The following is a 22,252-nucleotide window of genomic DNA, read 5'->3' on the forward strand; positions in this document are numbered from 1 at the left end:
AATGCAACGAGTGCTATATAAACCCAGAATAGTAGTAGTAGTAGTAGTATTTTTATCATTATTATCATCATTATTATCATCGTCATCATTATAATCGTATTCAGTAGATAACTGTAAGAGTATACCCTGTCATATCCAGAAGATAAAACAAAGGAAGCAATGAAAGTCTGTTTGTAAAGGAACATCCTTGTGGCTGCCCCCATCTAAGCCCTATATTCTTCGTTCAAGGCTCGTCCGATTATTAATCGTCTGATCTCGCTGGTACCGGCACCGATCTCGTTGAGTTTGGCATCGCGCAAGAAACGTCCTACAGGATAGTCGTTGATGTAGCCATTTCCCCCTACAGAGGAGATAATAGGAAGGACAGAGCTAGAAGAATTTGATGAAGTTGCGAATATGATTGTTCTTTCTGATGGCCATGCACAACTGTATTGTTGCTCTAATGGGGGGGGGGGGGGGTTGTCGGGACAAGGGCACCACATATTTTTTTTAAATATTTCTTGTCAACTAATTTGGAGGCGTTATTACTTCAGAAATAGGTAAGGACATTTGTTCCCTTGTCAGTAAGTTTGCACACCCTCGTCCTCCCCTCCCCCTAAAATAAAAATAAATTTGCCCTGTCCATGCTAAGGAGTACCCAAAACAACATCCTTGCCTCTTGGAATCTTACACCTGTTACCAATGCTGTATCAACATGTATTTGATATATTCGGATTATATCCAGCATGAAAGGTTTTGAGCAACAAAAACAAATGAATAAATAAATAAATCAGGTATGTCAGTTAGAATTGATCAGAGGGTCTGAAAATCACCTAGAATGAGCTATTTTGTACACAAAAAAGCCTAAACTATGGTTTGAAAATAACTTGCCAGGGCCTGAATTCAGGCTATTGCCAGAAAACTGGCATCCCTGATAAATAAATGAAAACTTGGTGTATCTCGATGTTTGCAAAAATTATTATTTCCTGGATGACCACACAAATTTTATTTCAATCACTCATGGTTTGCAAAAAAACTACCCCAATGACTGTGCAATTTTATTTTCAACTGAATGTCTCACCCGACAGTTTGGGTTACCCTAGTAAAGAGTGAATAAATATTGAAAATCAAGAGCGCTAAAATTCTTGTAAAATTCTGAAAATTGCATTGCCGGTCTATTATCTCTGGAAGCTCTGCATCTATTTCATCTTTGTCACAACAATTTGTGTGAACTTACCAATCAAGATAGATTTTGTATAAATAGGTCAACCAATGGGAGAACCCCTTGGATAAACAGGTAGGGTCACACACTGGACAAATTAATAACAAACAACCCATTGGCTATTAGCTTACCGAGACATTGAATGGCGTCTAAGGCCACTTGAGTTGCATTTTCGGCAGCGAAGAGGGCAACAGCCGCGCTGTTTTTGTTGGTGATGTGTCCCCTGTCCATTGCTCGGGCCACGTTGTATACGTAGCTCCTGCACGCATTCAGACGGCTGTACATGTCAGCCATTTTGCCCTGCATTAGCTATACAGGATACACACAAGACCAAAGTAATGTTATGAACCAGAGCAAAATAACACTGAGTTCCTATATGAAATCTATTTATTGAGATGGTCATAGCTCAGCCAATACTTAACATATTCAATTGGTTTTTGACATTTTGACATTATTTTTAATGCTCTTTCGGAAAAAAAATCATGCATACATTTGCACTATGCGCTGTTTCAATGTAATTCATGAACAACATGATTCTTACAATCCCTCTGAAATCAAATGACATATTGATGTGCAATCATTGAACTCCAGTCTGTTTCATCTTCAAAATATTTCCTTTCCTTTCCTCTGTGAGATCATGAGTCACACAGAGCCTCCTCCTTGCTGCTCGGCGGTAATGCCTGTGCCAAGCTAGAAAATTGTCATATGTCCTAAAGAAATGTGAAATTCACTGTAGTTTTTAAATATCTTTTAACAAATTTAAAGATTTGATGGGGTATTATTGGAGTGCCTGTAGCTCTTGTGTGGTAAAAATGAGCATTATAAAAATACAACATTCATATTTTATTAACAATTGTTTGAATTACCGGAATTACCTAAAATTCAACCAATGGGTGTTCTAACAACTGTTTGAATGACCATAATCATCACCGGAATTACCTGAAATTCACCAATTGGTCTTCCAAACTGTTTCCTTTGGTGAACATATGGGATAGCAACATCCATACATGCCTGCATAATACTGGAAAATGAAAATAATGACATTATATTCATCAATATTGTCCACTGCCTGCAAAGGTCGTCCTCTCTTAATGCCACCAATAACCTTTCTGTAAAACGTGCTTAAATTCTAATGGTTACTAGTAATATTCTCTAAATAAAGAATTCAAATGATTGTCACTGTCAACACACATTCAAGGGAATTCTTGTGTTATGACACATATTTCCAGAAACACTACATCTACATGAACAAATAACTCTGAATTGTTTATAATGCAGCAGTGTAGCATATATACTTTGACGTCATCAAAATGCAGAACAACATTACAAAAACTTGAGGAAAATCACATTAACTGATAAAACACTGACACATTATATAGTGGGGGGGGGGGGGTTTGAAGAAGAAAGGACTAGGCTCTGCATGGAAAACAATTCATAACCATTATTGGTCATGAAATTGGGGAGGGAGAGGGAGTGGAAGGGGGAGGGAGGGGAGGGGAGGAAGGGAAGAGGGAGGGGAAGGGGAGAGGGAACGGAAGGGAGAGAGGGAAGAAAAGGGGGAGAGGGAGAGGGTGTAGAAGGGCAGAAGAGAAAGTGGAGAGAGAGGGGGAGGAAAGAGGGGATGTAAAGGGTTTGGAGAGGGGAGAGGGAAGGGAAGATGGAAGGGGAGAGGGAAGAGGAAGATGGAATGGGAAGGGAGGGGCAGTGGGGAGAGGAGAGAGAAAGGTTGGATTCAGAATGGCCGGAGAGGGAAGGGAAGGGTGTTGGAAGGAAGAGGGCAGAGAGAAAGAAAGAGGCAAGGGAAGAGAACGGCCAAGGCAGGAGAAGAGGAGTTGGGAGAGGACAGGAGGGGGATGGGGTGTACAGTGGAGGAGAAAGGGGGAATTCAGAAGGGAAGGAGAGGGAAAGGAAGGGTATATACATATAGGAAGGGATAGGGTAGAGGGAAAGGAGCAGGAGAGGGAAGACGGGGAGAGGGAAGAGGGAGAGCAGGGCAGGGGAAGAGGAGATGGGAAAGGGCAGGAGGGGGATGGGGTGTACAGTGGAGGAGAAAGGGGGATTCCGAAGGGAAGGAGAGGGAAAGGAAGGATATAAGAAGGGAAAGACAAAGAGGGTGTTTGAAAAGGTAACGTCATGTGCACAGCTGACTCACCCAATGGGTGCCGTTGCAATAATGAGTCTTTCTATGTTGAGTCCACTCATGAGAATATTCACCCCTCTGTTGACTCCTCCTAAAACATTTTCCACTGAACAAAAGAAAAGAAAAAAGAACACATTCATGAGATGATGTCTGCTTCTATCCATAATAGCTAAACTGAAACCCACAATATTCAAATACAAGTATGTTACACTTTTTAGATATGTTTATATCTTGATGTTCTGCAAATTTTCAATAGACCCTCATCGAAACTTTAAACCAGAACCAGTATATATATAAAATAAGATACAATGTACTAGAAAATTCAAGTCACTTTATCTGACACCAGACTTGATGGAAAAAACATTAATGGGTGTACAAGTCTGCACACAGCAAACTCGTTGTCCACTCAACAAACACCCCCTCGTCTCTCGGAAAGTCTCTGGGTCGTGCAGATGTCAGATAAAGACTTTACCATGTTGGGAAAAGACAGCGCATTAAATAATATACAAATAATACACAGCAGTGAGGGCATTAGTAAGAATTACCTATACAAGGTACCTTTGGAACAGTCTAACATGCCCGAGGCGGTAGCCGAGCGTGTTTGGATTGTTTTTGAAGGTACCGAGTGTTGGTAATTTTACTAATGCCCGAACAAAATGCTGCGTTTTATTTGTTTTATAAGAATATGTTTTATTTGTTATATAAGATGATGTTTTATAACATGTTTTTACTAACGACCGGTCATTAGTATTGGATAATGACCGTTCATTATCAAAATTACGTGTTAGGCAAAATAAATGCATGGTCACGTGTACGCTCTCAACCAATCATTTAATTAGGATCCACCTCATCATCTTATAAAGCTTGTTGGTCATAAAACTTCAGGCTAATCGTGGTGCTTGACGACACAAGTTATTGGGTAAATACCAAAGGTGCCAAATTCCTATGAAACTCCACTTTTATATATCTTTAAGCTGTCCTGCTTGTAATATGAGAAAGTTTTATTTTTTCAACCTCTTACCTGGTATTTTACAATCTTCAAAGACCAGTTCACATGTGCTGGACCCTCTCATGCCAAGTTTGTCTACCTTTTGAGCTGAACGGAACCCCTCCATTCCCTAAACATACAGATCAAATATAAAAGAAATAATAGGACTTCTGTTTGCCCCTTTAGATGTCGAGGTCAAGGGCAGTACCCTGCATATTGTTATTTGGGCTTAACTTCGAGTGATACCACTCTGTTTGCTATTAGATCTCAGAAAACATGTGAAGAAATAATGAAAATTAAGTGAATCTGGGATTCAAAGATAAGGAGTTTTACACATCTTGGAATTAAAATGATGGTAGATTGGACATTACTTACTAAGTACTGGTAAAGTGGCAAAAAATAGCTTTTTGTAAAAATGGAAATTAAACATTGCTTTAATTCCCCCCCCCCCTCCCCTCCCCTCCATCTACAAACACCACTTCCAGTAAGACTTCAGACTCTCTTTGCTTGTCCTAGCCAGGCCTGATAAAAACCTGATTTACATCGGTTTCCTGATTTTTTTGATTTTTCCCGATTTTTTCCCAATTTCTTTTTTCTTCCCTATTTGATCCTGATTTTCCTGGTTTCCCTCTTATTTTCTCTATTCTTCTCTATTTTGCCCTATTTTTGCCCAATTTTTTTACTCAAAAGGGGGGGAATGTTGTTAGATGCCATTTTTTCCCCGCGAATCCTATTTTTTTTTTTTACTCAAGAGGTGTGTGGTTGAGGGGAAAACAAAAAAAAATTTTAGTGCTCACTATCACCCCTGGTCCTAGCACTAACCGAAGTGAGATTCTGAATTAGTCCAAAATACTTCCATAAAATCAAATCGTTTATCGCATTGAATGTGTTTTGCAGGAACTACAAGTAGATATTACATGGAACTCATATTAAGCTCAAGATAATTTGGGCTGTTGTGTAGGGAAAAGGTGCGTTAAACCTACCAATGGGTCAGTGTTAAGATATAGTCAATGCTTATAAAGGAATAAGGACTTTAAACAGGTGGGGATGTATTTTTGGACAAACAACAATCAAAACATATAGGAATTTGTTTAATCAACCTTTTCAATGATGAATGTTGTGACCCCATCCTTTGCTTCTGCGCTGAAGTCTGTCTTTGCGTAGACCAGAAGAACATCGGCATCGCATCCATTTGTGATCCAGAACTTGTTCCCATTCAGGACGTAGTAATCACCTTAAAGATACAAGCAGGTGGGAGGGAGGGAAACAATCGTGAAGTGAACTCTTTTGAGAAAATCATGAAAATGCATTTTTGAACTGTGAAAGAAACATTGTGGAATCGATCAGAAAAAGTTGATCATCTAGCATATAAGTATTGGTGTGTACTGCAAGGTTCTGGAATCATCAAAATGATAAGACATTTGGCCCAGCCTTGTTATAAGCACTGTACACAGAAAGATGTATATGGGACTACGTGATATCTATCCAGTCTGGATAGATATAATAATTTACCAAATATATCAATTAGTAGGCGGTTTCCCGGCAAAATTTGTATCATCACGTATTAGTCAAAATGTATTCTTTCACACGTTAGGTAATAAGAGCTTCCATTTCAGTTTTTGAGAGGGGGGCATTTCCAAAACTGGTCTATACCTTTAATGACCCTGTCAGAAAGGGAAAAAAGAAATGGATGAATTATCTATCAACGGAAAGCTAATAAGCCACAGACAACAACAATATCAATTATATGCCATTTTAGTATCTGTCAGAGGATTAACAGCTCTCTGACAACTCAAAATCTAAAGCTTTGCAAATCGGAAGCTGTCGACCTAAAAACCAGCTATCGACTTGATCATCGATGACATCATTGTATGTGGAGTATGCATATTCACAATAAATTGCATTACAGTACATGCTTGTAGCATGAGGGAAGGGAGCTTTAATCATACATGTTTGTCTACGAAGATGGCAACAGGGCCGTTAATTTTGTGTAATCAAGTAAGTGTATACACTACATACATGTAAGGTTTCTTTTTAACTAGTCTTATATATCTATATATCTATATTAAGCTTACTATCTATCTATCTATCTATCTATTTATCTAGATTTCTCCCATATAGCTTGGAGGCCGTTGGGGCGACAATGAAATGGACCTTGAGAAAAAGGTTCTCCATAACTTCCTGTTTTCAGCTTTTTTATGGGTAGCTGCTCAAATGATGTTTTCTCCACTGCTTGGTGTTTCAGTCCATATCCTTTTCTTCTCCCATCAGACCCTCTGGCAAGATGATGTTTGCCAAACTAGCCCTTTTAGGACAGATTAGTTAGGTAAAGACCAGTATTGGAAACGCCCCAATTTCAAAAAATGAAATGGAAGCTCTCATTACCGATCATGTGAAAGAATATGTTTTGACTAATACATGATGATAAAAAATTTGCCGGGAAACCGCCTACTAATTCATATATTTGGTAAATTTGTTTCTCTCATGGTCTGTGAGAGATATAGGGTAGTCCCATATACATCTTTCTGTGTATAGTGCTTGTAACTTTATGAGAATGGGCCAAATTTCTTATCATTTTGATGATTCCAGAAGCTTGCAGATGCTAGATGCTAAATGATCAACCTTTTCTGATGGATTCCACAACGTTTCTTTCACAATGCAATCGCATGACCATAACTGGTCTTTACCTTTAAACACGGCTCATCAGCTCAGCTATATAGGCTGATCTGGTCCACCTGTAATGAAGTCACTGTAACTGCGGCAAATTTGTCCCCTGTTGACTAGCGATTTGGAGGGGGAGGAAAATGAGGTTTTAATTTGTTTTTGTGCAATACTGAAAGGAAAAATATTTGTGGTCCTTCTTTATTTGTATTTTCATGTTCATTCAGATTTCTATTGATATAAAGTTGTATTTTCAATGGATAGTGTCTTTAAACTTTTAAAGATTATAGACCCAACAATACCAAAATTGACCCTATCTACATGTACTACACAATCTGCTACTCAAAAGACTTCTAACAATATTACTAACAATATTAGTAACAATATTAACTGGATTTATATAGTGCCTTTTCCAGAGAATACAAAGTGCTTCTCCTTTATAGTCTATAAACAAATTAAGATTTGTAGAAGTAGGTTTTTCAGAAGTGGATTTTTTAATTAAAAAATGCAGGGAGTTTATTGCATAGTTTGAAGCCAGCCAGTTTTCAGGATTTGGGAGTTAAAAAAAGGGAGGAGAGCTTATGTAGATTGAAGTAAATATGATGCCCTCTGTTGCTGAAAGTGTGAGAAGATGTAGAAGGAGTGTGGTTGACATAGACTTATAAGTGTGAACAAGTAACTGATATCGCATTCTGTCAGTGTAAACTGGAAGCCAATTTGTATAGTTTACCAATAGGGTAAGCATTCTACACAGTTTAAATGTAGCAGTAAAATCGCATGACCTGGGAAGTGTTTCACAAAGACTAAGATCGACTTTAAGTTGGACTTATCTATGGCAGGCCATTCATACCACTGTTTGCTCTCACTGTTGGTCTCTCAATTATGATCTTTAGATAATATTTTTTCCTTCGATTATGAACAAAAAAGAAGGAGAAAATTCTGCAGATTTGTGACCATGATTTGTACGTCCCTTGAGAAACCAATGCCAGGAATGGTTATTGGAACTAGTGGCATGAACAACCTGCCATAGTTTAAGTCCAACTTAAAGTCGGTCTTAGTCTTTGTGAAACACTCCCCTGTACCTTTTTTCTCAGCTTTCAATCTCATTGAGAGAACATCTGATCCACTTCCAGACTCGCTCATTGCCAACGCTCCTATCTGGTCCCCTCGTATCAGCTACAATTCAAACAAAACAATTAATAAATGTCAAGTAGGCAGCAAGAAACCGTGTGAATAATCACTTGGCTTGAGAAAGTCCATAGGAGTTGACAAAAGCTCGCTTACAAAATTTTAAGGTTGGTAGAAGCTGAAACTTCATGTTATTATGATTACCCCGCCTATCAAAGTTTTCTGTATGAAAAGTTTGTAATCAGTCTCCAGATTATGAACAGTCAACCTGTTTGGAATGTCGAGCCTTGGTCTCTCTCTTTCTCCCCCCCCCCCCCCCCCCCCCCCCCCCCCCCCCACCCCCCCCCACCCCCCCCCCCCCCCCCCCCCCCCCCCTCTCTCTTCTTCTCTCTCTCTCCCCCCTCTCTGGATACGCATGTACGCACTCATAAAAAAGGCAACCAGGTGGAATGCTCCCTAGGAAGTGTAGAATGTGCACTGTAATAAGCAGAATAGTAATTGAATCAAGTAACCGGGGTAAGAGTAATGTAAGGCTTTGGTCAGTTAATGATAAAGTGCTATAAAGGAACCAGTATTATTATAATGTAATCATATTAACTTTAACATTAACAAATCTTTACAAAATGTATACCCTGTACTCACGCCCGGTAGGTATTTCTCTTTCTGCTCAGCGCTGGCATTGCGCACCATTTGGTTGATGCAGAGATTGGAGTGTGCCCCCATGGAGAGTGCAACCGAAGCCGACGCCCGGGAGATCTCTTCCAGGATGAGGACTTGGTCCATGTAGGAGCCTCCCACTCCACCATACTCAACTGCAAAGAGAAGATGAAGATGAAACTATGCAATTGTACAACAATTATAGAGTGGTGAAGTGTGACATCATCAAAAATATATTTTTTGAATTTCTCAATTTTTTCTTCATTTTCTGAAAGAGCATAACAAATAATGTCCAAATGTCGAAAACCGATTGAATATATTAAGTATTGGCTGAGATATGACCATCTGAATAAATAGGTGTCCTATAGGAACTCAGTGTTATATTGCTCCACGTAATGTTTACCAGAGCAATATTGAGTTCCTATAGGAAATCTATTTATTCAGATGGTCATCATATCTCAGCCAAAACCTATTCAATTGGTTTTCGACATTCAGACAATTATTTTTAATGCTCTTTCGGAAAATGAAGACAGAATTGAGAAATTTAAAAAAAAAAAAAAAAATCGATTTCTATGATGTCACAGCTTCGGTACTCTATACAACAGCTAATGATTACCAACTCAACGTCCACTCTGCTACATGTACATGTACATGTACTGTATATCGATGAACCAATCTGGTCACTGCCCAACCTGGGGCCCGTTTCACAAAGCCTTGTTTCAATGACAAATGACAAAAGTCAGTGACAAATCTGCTGATAACCAATCAGAAGCAAGGATTTCAGTAGCTTATAACATAAACTGTCATTTGTCACTGATAAGAAGTTTTGTGAAACGGGCCCCGGGTGTACCAGGTAGGTATTATACGGTATGAACATTACGAAAAGAGCCTTGAACCTGCTCCATCACAACTAACTCAGTTAACTGGACAACCTATAGTGTATCAGTAAAAGACTTGCTATTTGACACCTACAAACAAAAAATTAAATAGCAATAAGTAGATTTCACTGCTGTTGTTTACCTGGTGCTGTAATGCCATGGAAACCCATTTCTCCTGCCTTCTTCCAGAATTCCTGATTAAACACCAAGAAGATAGGATACATGTACAAGCATTAAAGAAAGGAAAGAGAGATATCATATAACCAAGAAGCTCAACATATAATTTGTTTAACTCTTAAAGCCACACTGCACTAGTGATAGCCACTTGCTCCCTCTATAACAAACAATGCATAATCGGTGACCATTGGTCCCCCATGATCCTCTTTTTCTTATGTTAATTGAGAGCTGATTTGATGAGATAACCACCTGTCCAGTGACCTTGCAGGGTGGTCTCATCCTTCCTGTTCACTAGTACAGATGGGCTTTAACATATATATTTTTTCTCTAAGGACACTAACTAAAATGACTGCTGCCAAATACAAAATACATTCATTTGGAAGCAGTGCATGCTTGTAGAATGAGGGAAGGGAGTTTTAAAATTCAATCATACATGTATGTAATACGGAGATGGCAACAGGGCCGTTAATTTTGTGTAATCAAGTAAGTGTACACTACATACATGTAAGGTTTCTTTTTAACTAGTCTTATCTATCTACAGTGTATATATATCTATATCAAGCTTACTATCTATCTATCTATCTGATCGGGAGCGCCAAGAGGGTCAAATCTGACTGACACAAGTGCTATACAAGAACCCATTATTATTATTATCAGGTGGGCTGTATAACGTACAGACCACCTTATAATTTCGTTAGAATTGCCTTTATTTATTTATTTATTTATTATTTATTTTTCTTATTTCTAACCACTTTTTTGTTGGCAGGATAACTTGAAAATGGCTCAATCAAAAGCCTTGAAATTTAGCACACATATGTATAGGCATATGTACAAAGCACAATAACGTTTTCAACATTGACCTTCACTGTTGACGTCATCTAGGCGCCATTTTGTAAAATTTTACGAAAATCAACTCATGATCATATCTTCATAACCAAAAGTTATTTCTCATTCATATTTATCATGATCAAGGTCAATATCCGTCCGGTCAATTTCAGGTCAAAGAACGCGCGCGTGCGCGTACGTCCGCGCGTCAATGCGCGAGCAAAATTTTAAAATGCTCAAAATCGTCTCAAAATCATTTTGCATACGTTTGAGGTCATTTTAAGCATTTTATAAAAACCGCGCACACGCACATGCGCGCGCGTTTTCGCGCGTAAAACTATTACACAACATAGAATCGCCATTTTTTTTTCTTCATAATATTCTACATATTTTTACAAACAAATAGATGCCATGGTTGTTTCTTTATGACTATTAAAAACGGAATGATCGACCGTTAAACAAAATTTCCGTGCGCGCGAGCTCTTGTAATACATAGCATATATGGGCAAAAACATGCCTATACAAAATCCATTGTAGCTCTTTAGAATGCAAGGTGACGCCAATTTTTTTCATATTTTAATAGAGTATGATGCGGAGATATTTGTTCATGTCTCATTTGATCCTCAATTAACTCATGACGTCATCATAATGGCCTCCGAACTCAAAATTCAAATTTGCATATTATGACGTCAGCATATTTATAGAAAATTGATTGTATCTCTGTAAATATTGATCGATTTTCTTCCAAATTTTGATACGTTCTAGCTGAGACAATTTTCTACAGATGCAGTTGCAATTATTCTTTATTTTGACAAAGGCATCATGGCGTATTTTTGCGATTAAAGGAGGCATGTCAATTTTTCACATTTAGCGTGTATTCTCTAAGGGACATGACTTTTTCTCAAAACTCGGTTCTACATTCCCGTCTTTCGCGAGCAATATCTACGTCGTTTTAGCTTCGTTTACGCTGTACTTCGAGTTTGTTGTAGCTGAGACAATAAGATATCTCAAATGTGCCCTTCATTTTGTCTCAAATTTTAGTTGGACCAGCCCACCTATACTTGTTCCAAACAAGTATTACAAATCTAGTTATTATTATAATTATTATTATTTTATTTCATATTTCGTCGTTCGAAATTACATGAGATCCCGCCAAGCGCATGCGCAGCCAATTCGCCGCGCAATTGAATTTTACAGGGAAAGTAACTTTCCCTCAGCAGTCAAATATACCTAATTTTCGGCGTTTTTTCGGACCAGCGGTTTCGAAAAAATACTTCATTAGGGAGAGAAACTCTCCTTTTTCATGTTTTTGGAAGACTTTTGAGAATCTGTGCTGTTTTTATATCAAAATCGAAGTTTTGTTCCGATTTCCACGTACACGATGGCGTCTCCGTCAGGCAGAAAACCAAGCAGAAAACCAGCGAAACGCTGAGCACGGCTAAAGCTGGAACTTCCCCGGGCGAAACCGCCACGGGCCCCTCTACGAAGCCTGAGCCAAAGCGCTCATCGGCAGTGAAATCCTCCGATACGAAACGCAAAAGTGTCTTGGCAAAGCCTGCCTTGAATGAGTCTAAGAACTCTGGGCCTAAAAAGAAGGGCAAAAAGCCTGAAGAAAAGGAGGACTTCACGGATTTACGAGGAAGACTTGACAAATTGGAATCCTTAATGGAGAGAATGGTGGATTTTTTGCCTTGTCAATCTGCAACTCGCCCCACAGGGGATACACCACCGACAGCATATACAGCTGCGACGAACGTGAGATTTCGTGAAGTTGAACATGATGATGATGATTCTGAGCATATTGACACTGGAAACATGGGCCAATGCCCTACGTCATATGACATTGGCAGCATGGATGAGGGTGATGTCAACGAAACTGTTGCACCAGGTTTAGACCAGGAGAATGAGGACAAAGTTCCTGCCCTGGCTCAGAAATTTGCTATCCCCACTGGGGTAGGTGGCGCGATCCACGATGATTTAGCAAAGTCTGCCATGTACCTCATGTCCCACCAGCTAGAGGAAAATGTGTTGGAGGAAGCTGGAGGGAAATACCCTCCTCCAAGCAATTGTACTCCACTGTGTTGCCCCAAAGTGAATGCAGCAATATGGGAAAACCTATCCTCGCAAACGAGAAGCCGTGATTTGAAACTGCAAAGAATCCAAAAGCCTTTGACAAGGGGACTCACAGCTTTTATTCAAACTCTGTCCCCCGATAGCCTATCTGAGACACAACAGGATGCATTGGCATTGCTGTGTAACACAAACTTTGAAATCAACTGCTTACGCAAAGATCAGATTAAGCCAGACTTAAATGCCAAGTACGCACATCTTTGCAAACCTGCCACACCAGTGAGTCAGTACTTATTTGGCGATGACTTAACAAAGAGAGTCAAAGATCTTACAGAACAACAAAAAGCTGCATCTGGCGTGGTGCGTGGACAACGTACACCCCGCCCCCAGTACCATCCGTACAGGACGCAAGCGTCCAGAATTTCTTAATACCGCAGACAAGGATGGAACCGTGCCACCGGCACATCACAAACTTTTCCAAGTAGCAGGCCCGCAAGTGGGAACTACAACACGCCTTTTTTAGGCCAGCGAACCCAACGAGGCAGACCATACAGAGCTCCGCCTCACACCCAGACGATGAGCATGGGAAAACAGACCCAATCCTTCCAGCGGCCACAGGCAGCAAGGAGGAAATAGCTACACCATTACCCAAAGAGGTAAGTAGCACATATGAATATTGTGAGAATGTTAAGATTAATGCTCCTTCTACTTCATGTACATTACAACAAGAATGCATCTCAAATGTGCCTGTTGGAGGTCGATTGATATATTTCTATCGTAGATGGCGTGAATTAACGTCAGATCTATTTCTGCTATCGGCAGTGCGAGGCTATGAGATCGAATTTGATTATTCGAAAGGGGTTCCCTCAAGAAATAAGCCCCTCTACGGTTACAAAAAGAGCCCTTTAGAAATAAATCAGATTACTAAAGAAATCTTGGCTCTACAAGCAAAAAACGTAATAGAACCTTGCTCATTTGAAGAGGGAGAATTCCTCTCAAACATCTTCACGAGACCCAAGAAAGATGGGGGTACTCGTATGATCTTAGACTTATCAGAGCTTAATCAAAGTCTGAATGTACAACACTTTAAGATGGATAACATCCACACTGCCAAGCACTTGATTTCTCCGCACTGTTATCTTGCATCAATCGACCTCCAAGATGCTTATTACTCCATTCCAGTAGACCCAAATAGTAGAAAATACTTGAGGTTCATGTGGCAGGGTGAGCGCTGGCAATTTGCAGCCTTACCTAATGGGCTCAGCACAGCCCCCAGACTGTTCACAAAATTGCTGAAGCCAGTCTTTGCCGAACTGCGACAAGCAGGTCATACAGTCATAGGATATTTGGACGACACCATAATTATTGGTGAAACAAAAGAAAAGCTGAAAGAGAGTGTGAGTGCAACAACCAAGATCCTCTCAGAATTAGGATTCCTCATTCACACTAAAAAATCAGTGCTCATCCCAACACGTGAACTAGCCTTTCTTGGCTTCATTCTTAACACTGAGAGTATGATTGTTAAATTGCCTCAAACAAAGGCACAAGAAGTGAAAGATTTATGCCGTGAATTAATGGGCACGTACCTCCCATCAATACGAATGGTAGCACGAGTGATTGGGAAGGTCATAGCAACTTTCCCTGCGGTTGAGTATGGCCCCTTATACTATAGATCAATGGAAAGGGACAAAATTGCAGCCCTCAGACAAAACAGGGGTCATTTTGACAGAAAGATGAAGTTGTCCCTTGAGGCAAAAGAGGAGTTAAAGTGGTGGATGAACAATGTTTCTATGGCCTCCTCCCCAATTGTTAGGAAAAAACCTGACTTAGAATTGCACACAGATGCCAGTGGCCTTGGATGGGGAGCTACTGACCTCCAGAAGCAAACAGGGGGTCGTTGGAATGAATTTGAGGCAGAAAGGGCAAGAAACAATGAAATAAATTTCCTGGAAACCCTAGCCGCTGGGTTGGGGATAAAATCCTTTTGCATGAATAAGCGTAACGTTCATGTGATGGTAAGAATAGATAATACCACTGCAGTGGCTTATTTAAATCACATGGGAGGCTGCAAGTCCGCAATGTGTGACAAGATGACGAGAGAAATTTGGCAGTGGTGCATTTCTCGAAATATTTGGGTCTCCGCAGCCCATGTACCTGGTCGGCTCAATACTATAGCAGATGAAAGATCCAGGAAATTTAATGATCGAACAGAATGGAAACTAAACAGACAAGTGTTCGATAGAATAGTTTCCCACTTTGGTATACCAGAAATAGACCTGTTCGCCTCGAGACTAAATGCTCAAGTAGAGAAATATGTCACTTGGCACCCAGACCCTGGGGCTTTTGCAGTTGACGCATTTACGCTAGATTGGAAACCTTTTGCATTCTATGCATTCCCACCGTTCTGTATGATCCCCAAATGCTTGCAAAAAATCAGAGAGGATAAAGCTAGAGGGTTACTTCTGGTCCCTAATTGGCCTACTCAGGCGTGGTTCCCTCAGTTGGTTAGCATGATGGAAGGAGAGCCACTGTTTATCCAGAGGCAAGAAGATTTGCTACTCCTTCCTGTGTTAAACACCACCCACCCTCTTAATGCTAATATTGACCTCTTATGTTGCAGGTTATGCGGCAACATTTTGAGAATCGGGGACTAAGCAGACGAACAGTGGATATCATTACAGCCTCATGGAGAGCATCAACCTGCAAGCAGTACCAAGTGTACATCACACAGTGGCGAAGATTTTGCCACAGCAGGAATACGAGTTACCTCCAAGCAGAGGTGGAAACGGTACTAGAATTCCTTAGTAGTTTATTTCATGACAGGAACCTTAGCTACAGTGCGATCAATACAGCTCGTAGCGCTTTATCCACTTTTCTGATTCTCATTGACAGTAATCAGACAATAAGTACTCACCCACTTATCACCAGACTGATGAGAGGTGTTTTTCAACTCAGACCTGTCGTACCTAGACAGAAATATGGAATATTAGTCCAGTCCTCAATTTTCTAAGAAAATTGTCTCCAGTAAACTCCTTAAACCTCAGAGATTTAACACTCAAAGTATGTATGCTAATGGCTCTTGTATCGGCACAGAGAGTGCAAACCTTGCATATATTGAAGACTAACAAGATGACCCTGAAAGGGGGCTTTGTGGTTTTTCATTTGGATGAACACTTGAAGCAAAGCAAACCAGGAAATACCGATTTTAATTTTAAATTGGAAGCATATCCACCTGATAGAAGATTGTGTATTGTAAAATATGTGAAACATTATGTCCAGCGCACAGGACCACTTCGTGGGAATGAGAACTCATTCTTTGTAAGTTACACCAGACCTCATAATAGAGTAACAACTCAAACCTTATCTCGCTGGATCAAGACCTGCTTGCAAAGAGCAGGTGTGGATACAAACGTTTATAAGGCTCATTCAACGCGGGCAGCATCAACTTCAGCAGCTGCCAAGGCAGCACTTCCAATGGACCAGATCCTAGCCCGAGCAGGATGGTCTTCAGAGAAAACGTTTAGGAAGTTCTACAGGAAACCTTTTGAAAACAAGAGAAACTTTACCCAGGCAGTCTTACAAGATAGCACACTGCTTTAAGAACTGCATCAGAAGGCTTTTCAATAGAACTGGCATTAAGAGACCAGCTGTCTATTTAATAGAACTGGGATTAAGAAACCAGATGGCTAGAATAAACTAGATACAGAAACGAACAATGTTTTTGCAACATTATGACATCTTATATATGGACGTCTTGTATGTGAAATGTTTTGCCACATGTATGAACAGACTACAATAACTGTCAAATATAGTGAGTCATTGATTAGAAGCATTCAATTCAATCTGCATAATCAGTGTTCACTTTTCCGTACATGTTGGTTGTTCCAAATGTGACTACTATGCTTCAAAATCTCATGTAATTTCGAACGACGAAATATGAAATAAAATAGTAAGATTAAACGAGAACTTACCGTTTGAAGTTTGATCTTTATTTTATGAATATTTAGGAGGAAGTTATTACATGCCCTCCTCACCCACCCAAACTTCAAACTTAAGTGTAAGTTCCCTGTTCCTTACTATTGAGAGTAGCCACATTTGTAGCTTTGAATATTGACTGCGCATGCGCTTGGCGGGATCTCATGTAATAACTTCCTCCTAAATATTCATAAAATAAAGATCAAACTTCAAACGGTAAGTTCTCGTTTAATCTTACTATTATCTACCGGTATCTAGATTTCTCCCATATAGCTTGGAGGCTATTGGGGTGTCATTGAAATGGACCTTGAGACAAAGGTTCTCCATAACTTCCTGTTTTCAGCTTTTTTATAGGTAGCTGCTCAAATGCCATTTTCTCCACTGCTTGGTGTTTCAGTCCATATCCTTTCCTCTCCCATCAGACCCTCCTGGCAACATGATGTTTGCCAAACTAGTCCTTTTAGGACAGTTCAGTTAAAGGTAAAGACCAGTTTTGGAAACGCCCCCCTCTCAAAAAATTAAATGGAAGCTCTTATAACCAATCATGTGAAAGAATATGTTTTGACTAATACGTGATGATACAAATTTTGCAGAGAAACCGCCTACTAATTGATATATTTGGTAAATTATTATATCTTTGGACCTGATAGATATCGCGCACATGTCGTGTAGTCACATATACATCTTTCTATGTACAGTGCTTGTAACTTTACTAAGACTGCGCCAAATTTCTTATCATTTTGGTGATTCCAGAACCTTGCAGTAGGCCTACACACCAATACTTATATGCTAGATGATCAACCTTTTCTGACTGATTTCACAACGTTTCTTTCACAGTTTAATCGCATAACCATAAATGGCCTTTATCTTTAAGACCTGCCATATGCAAAGTTTCTCAGATAGTTTTCAAATCAATCCATGGTATTCTCATCATTGCCCTGTACACCCAAATTTCAATTGATGCGATTTTCTTTTACATTGCGTCCCAGAAAAAAAATGAAACCAAGAATTATTGATGTTTTATCATAACTTAATCACAATTATAATTAATAAATGACACCTATTTGTAAAGCTTAGATCCTCCTCTTTCACAAAGAAGACTAAAGTCATGATGCATGGCTGATCGTCAACGAAACAGAGTTAAGTCTTTTGTCAACTATGTTTGTTGCTACGGCAGGCAGCCAGTGAAAACAAATTTGTTTAATCAAATTATGGAAATGCAAGCATTTCTTTAAACAAACTGAACTTTGTTATTCCTGGCTCATTTTTCCTCATTGAGGTGTCATATGAAAGGGCAGAAAATGAACTTTTTAGAAATATGATTTTCTCTTTGAAATTCAGATACCACCTGCAAAATGACTTTTAGGTGTACCCTCTCTTCAAATTAATTTTAATCACTCATGCATGAAATATAAATAATATAAGTTGCATCACATGAAAGATGAGGATCTAAGCTTTACAAATATGTGTCATTTATTAATTATAATTGTGATTAAGTTATGATAAAACATCGATAATTCATGGTTTCCTTTTTTTCTGGGACGCACTGTATATTCATCATACTCACCCTCATTCCGACAAAATTGTCTGTCTTATCCAACTCGGCGGCGATGGGATAGACATGCTCCTTAGCGAATTTGAACACAGTCTCCCTCAACTGCAAAGTAGAACATAGAAAAATCAATGAGAATAAAAAAACTGGTAAAATATAATCACCGTTTAGAACAAGTCTCATTGATAGTGTACATAATCCACTTGTTAAATGTACATTCCAATTTATCAATCTCTTATGAATGAACTTTAACAAGTATGTTAAAACACAAGATCCCACATCATTTCTTAGGAAATATCATTTCCTTTTTAATTATTTATTTCTCCGATTTTTTGGCTTTGAAGCAACTTCTTTTGGGTTGGAAATTTTCTTCTACTAGGTAGGGAACAAACTGTGTACCTGTACAATTGCATGTGATACTTTTTACAGGGGATGGCCAGTGAAATACTGTTCAACTGATTGTTTTAAATTCTATGTTTTTAAAAAGAAAACCTCTCATAATGTGGAACATGTTTAGCCTGCTACTATATCACTATTAAAAGTGATGGAAATTTATCATTAGCCGTACAGAGTACCATAGTGCTAAGGTCATATTCGCTTCTCGTCCAAGTTAACATTGAGCCTGCACATGAGGTTCAATGCAAAATCAATCAAGCAACAGGCAAATTTTGTGTTTGGGGCTGGTGTGATCACTGATTATGACAACTTGGTTATGAAAACTCGGCACCCTATATCTTGAAATCATACCCACAACTTTACAGATGGCAAAGAAAAAGTTTGTACAAGGGAGAAGGAGCAAATGTGATGTAGCACTTTGGTACCCTACAATGTACACATACTTATACATTTGGATGTCGTAATACATTTCCAATTTCATTTATTGTAAAATACGTTTCAGAAAAAAGTGCCCTTACCTTACCACTTTAGATAGCCTTTACATTGACAAAGCTGTTTGTTGAAGTTGATATCGCTAACCTTTGGTCAACTTTATCTGATAATGAGATAATGAACAAGTAATTGCTAATCCTCTATATCCTCGTGACTGTGCTGAGTGTGATTTTAGGGGCTTAATTAATATTCAAAATGTAACAATTATCGATTATATCTTACTTGTTACTAACGTTACATACTCGTACAAAAATATGTACAATGTACATGAATGTAAAAGCCTTTTCTCTTGTCTATCATTTTTTTAGGACTTAATCCTCAATAGTGTCAAGCTTTATCATTCGGCAAGTCTACTATATTTTTCACTTCTTATCTCCACTACTACATGTATTCAAAAGAGAAGAGTTTCAAATCCGTCCATATTTCTAAACTCTTTGAAGGGTAGTTGATGGATGATGTCATCATCTTCCTTCATGCACTGTAACAGTCTAAAATAAAACCTGAATTGAATAACATAAAAATGATATACAGTTCAAAGAAAAGGAGAGCAAACAGGAATTAAATTTCGTAACCTTCCGCATGGCCTTTATTAATCAATGGAGGATTTTATAAAAGCCATACGCGCATATCATCAAAATATTGTGAAAGCGTTTTTTGATTTTTATTATAGGGGTGAGAAGACATGAGCCACTGAACGTGGCGTATTTCTAATTCTTTTCTCTTTTTTTTTTGTAAATTATACTTTTTTATGCGTTTGTTGGAAAATTAGAAATTCCCAAATTTACATTCAGGCCAAAAATATGTGTATTTATAAGCCTTCATGTCATGGCCTGCCAAACGGCGGGGCTCGGGGGCTCGAACACTCACCCCCTCACTCTTTTTTCAAAGAAAGAGAAATAAAATGAGTTACCTACCAGTGTCAAAAATGGGGTATCAAAATATGCTCATCTGACCGTAATTAAATGCGTAAAACCCCTGAGCTTACAGGGCTCTGGACCACACTAAGGGCCCCACGGGGGGCCCCTGGATGCTCATCTGACTACTTAAATACCTAAAACCCATGAGCTTCCGGGGGCTCTGCCCCAGGGGCCCTAAGGAGGGCCCCGGCCGGATGCTCATCTGACCGTAATTAAATGCATAAAACCCTCGAGCTTCCAAGGGCTCTGTCTCCTGGACCCCATCAAGGGCCCTAAGGATCGATGCTCATCTGACTGTTATTTAATTACCTAAAACCCTTGAGCTTCCGGGGGCTCTGCCCCAGAGGCCCTAATGAGGGCCCCTGGATTCTCATCTGACCGTAGTTAAATGCATAAAACCCTTGAGCTTCCAAGGGTTCTGCCCCCTGGACCCCATCAAGGGCCCTTTAGAAGGATGCTCATCTGACTGTTATTTAATTACCTAAAACCCTTGAGCTTCTGGGGGCTCTGCCCCAGGGGCCCTAATGAGGGCCCCTGGATGCTCATCTGACTGTAATTAAATACCTAAAACTCCTGAGCTTCCAAAAAAAAAAGGTTAATATTAAAGGTATTACAAAGTTTTGGTATGGGGTCATGAATTTGGTTCAAATTAACATATTGGAAGCATATGCGTTCCTACAATATACATTGATCGTTGTCGCGGTTGAAATCGAGTCTAAAGTTATGAAATTATAAATAATAAACTCTTTATGTTGTATAGCTCCCTCTCAAGGTCAAGATATTAATATACCTATGAAACAATGTTTCTTGACTAAAATCGAGCGATTAGATATTCCCGTTTGGAAATTATATATCCCAACTTCATATTCTGAGATTTTCATGGTCGCAGCTACCAATATACGGCCATAGGCGCTTTTTGAAATTTATCAAAATTTACCGGGAGCACCGGTAAATTTTTATATTCAATTTTTCTCGAAAACAGACATTTTTTAGGGGCTATTTTTTTTAGTGCTTATAATACATCCACAGGGGCATCCAAATATATCAAAATTGTAAAGATTCACTACCCACCCAATTTCAAAAATTTACCAAAACTTTGTATTACCTTTAAATATGCTTGGGTCTAGCCTATCTGACCATAATTTAAATGTCTTAACCACTGAGCTTCCTGTGCACCTGATCCAAACCATAATCATGATAAACTATATAATAAATCAAGGCTCAAGCAACACGTATTTATTCAGAGTTCAAAGTGCACTTAGGTCTATCAGTATCACTTAGATATTGACTCGAGAACTATATGACCTCGCCTACACCCGCGGGCGAGTACAAATCCACCGGACGGCAGGTTTCGATCTCCCCGCAACTCTGGGGGACTTTCCGCCACGCCACACCCCTTTCCCCTTACCTCTACTGGACAGCATGATCTTCATTGCACTGACCTGTATCTCTTCTTCTGTGAGCCCGGATACGACATCGTCGATTTCGAAGAAGGTGCTAACACCACTTGATGATTTTCTGCCACATGATGTCGTCAACGGAGATGCAGCACGGCAGAATTTGGGCAATATTGTTGGACTTGCCCGGATAACTCTCTGCGCTAAACTTGCCATGTAGATGTTGTTCTGACTCGCCGTTATTATGATTGGGTCCTTCTATAGATAATTAGACGGTGACAATTCGCCTGCCATAAAGTACGAGGAAAATGTATGAAATGAAGATTTCCGCCTTAGTGAGCTTAGGAGTGCTCTAGCTGGAAGTATTGCCCATTGCAATATTTTATTTTTGTTAATTTTTCAATTATAAATATTTCAATATAATGCAAATGCCAACCAAGAACGATGAAAATTCAAGACGCTATATTGCTTTGTGTCATTTCTTTCAAATAACTTCTTCTTCTGCCCTTTACATTAACAGCTATATCAATGGATGTCACTTTGAAAACAGGCCCGTCTTCAAAAGAGAGTTGCGATTGATATTCAATATAATTTTAATAATATAAGTCTCCTATACAATGTTGAAAGCTCATCTGTACTAGTTTGGCCAGGAGGGATTAGACCTCCCTGCAAGGTCACCGACAGGTGGTTATATCTCATCAAATCAGGTCTCAATTAACATAAGAAAAAGAGGATCATGGGTTGCATTGTTTGCTAAATAGAGGGCGCTAGTAACTATAAGCAGTGCAGTGGGGCTTT

At 39.3% G+C, this 22,252-nt stretch overlaps 1 protein-coding gene across 3 annotated transcripts; it reads right to left on the reverse strand.

Annotated features, from left to right (window-relative positions):
- Positions 1 to 66: 66 nt before the first annotated feature.
- LOC591888 (isovaleryl-CoA dehydrogenase, mitochondrial) lies at positions 67 to 21,723 on the reverse strand. 3 transcript variants are annotated; one of them, XM_030979609.1, is made up of 11 exons: positions 21,500 to 21,723; positions 18,268 to 18,357; positions 9,796 to 9,847; positions 8,761 to 8,930; positions 8,073 to 8,166; positions 5,430 to 5,563; positions 4,363 to 4,459; positions 3,354 to 3,447; positions 2,141 to 2,222; positions 1,333 to 1,510; positions 67 to 340 (listed from the first exon to the last, which is right to left on the reverse strand). In XM_030979609.1, exons 1-11 carry the CDS (start codon positions 21,668 to 21,670, stop codon positions 204 to 206), a joined length of 1,299 nt encoding a protein of 432 aa, XP_030835469.1. In that variant the 5' UTR covers positions 21,671 to 21,723; the 3' UTR covers positions 67 to 203. The 3 variants fall into 3 exon arrangements, with proteins under 3 accessions (XP_030835469.1, XP_030835470.1, XP_030835471.1); XM_030979610.1 differs by having other exon boundaries at positions 21,466 to 21,546; XM_030979611.1 differs by lacking the exon at positions 21,500 to 21,723 and adding an exon at positions 19,167 to 19,293.
- Positions 21,724 to 22,252: the final 529 nt, after the last annotated feature.

The sequence above is a fragment of the Strongylocentrotus purpuratus genome, unplaced genomic scaffold (genome assembly GCF_000002235.5).
Source record: "Strongylocentrotus purpuratus isolate Spur 01 unplaced genomic scaffold, Spur_5.0 spur5_scaffold_10, whole genome shotgun sequence".
Taxonomy (NCBI): domain Eukaryota; kingdom Metazoa; phylum Echinodermata; class Echinoidea; order Camarodonta; family Strongylocentrotidae; genus Strongylocentrotus; species Strongylocentrotus purpuratus.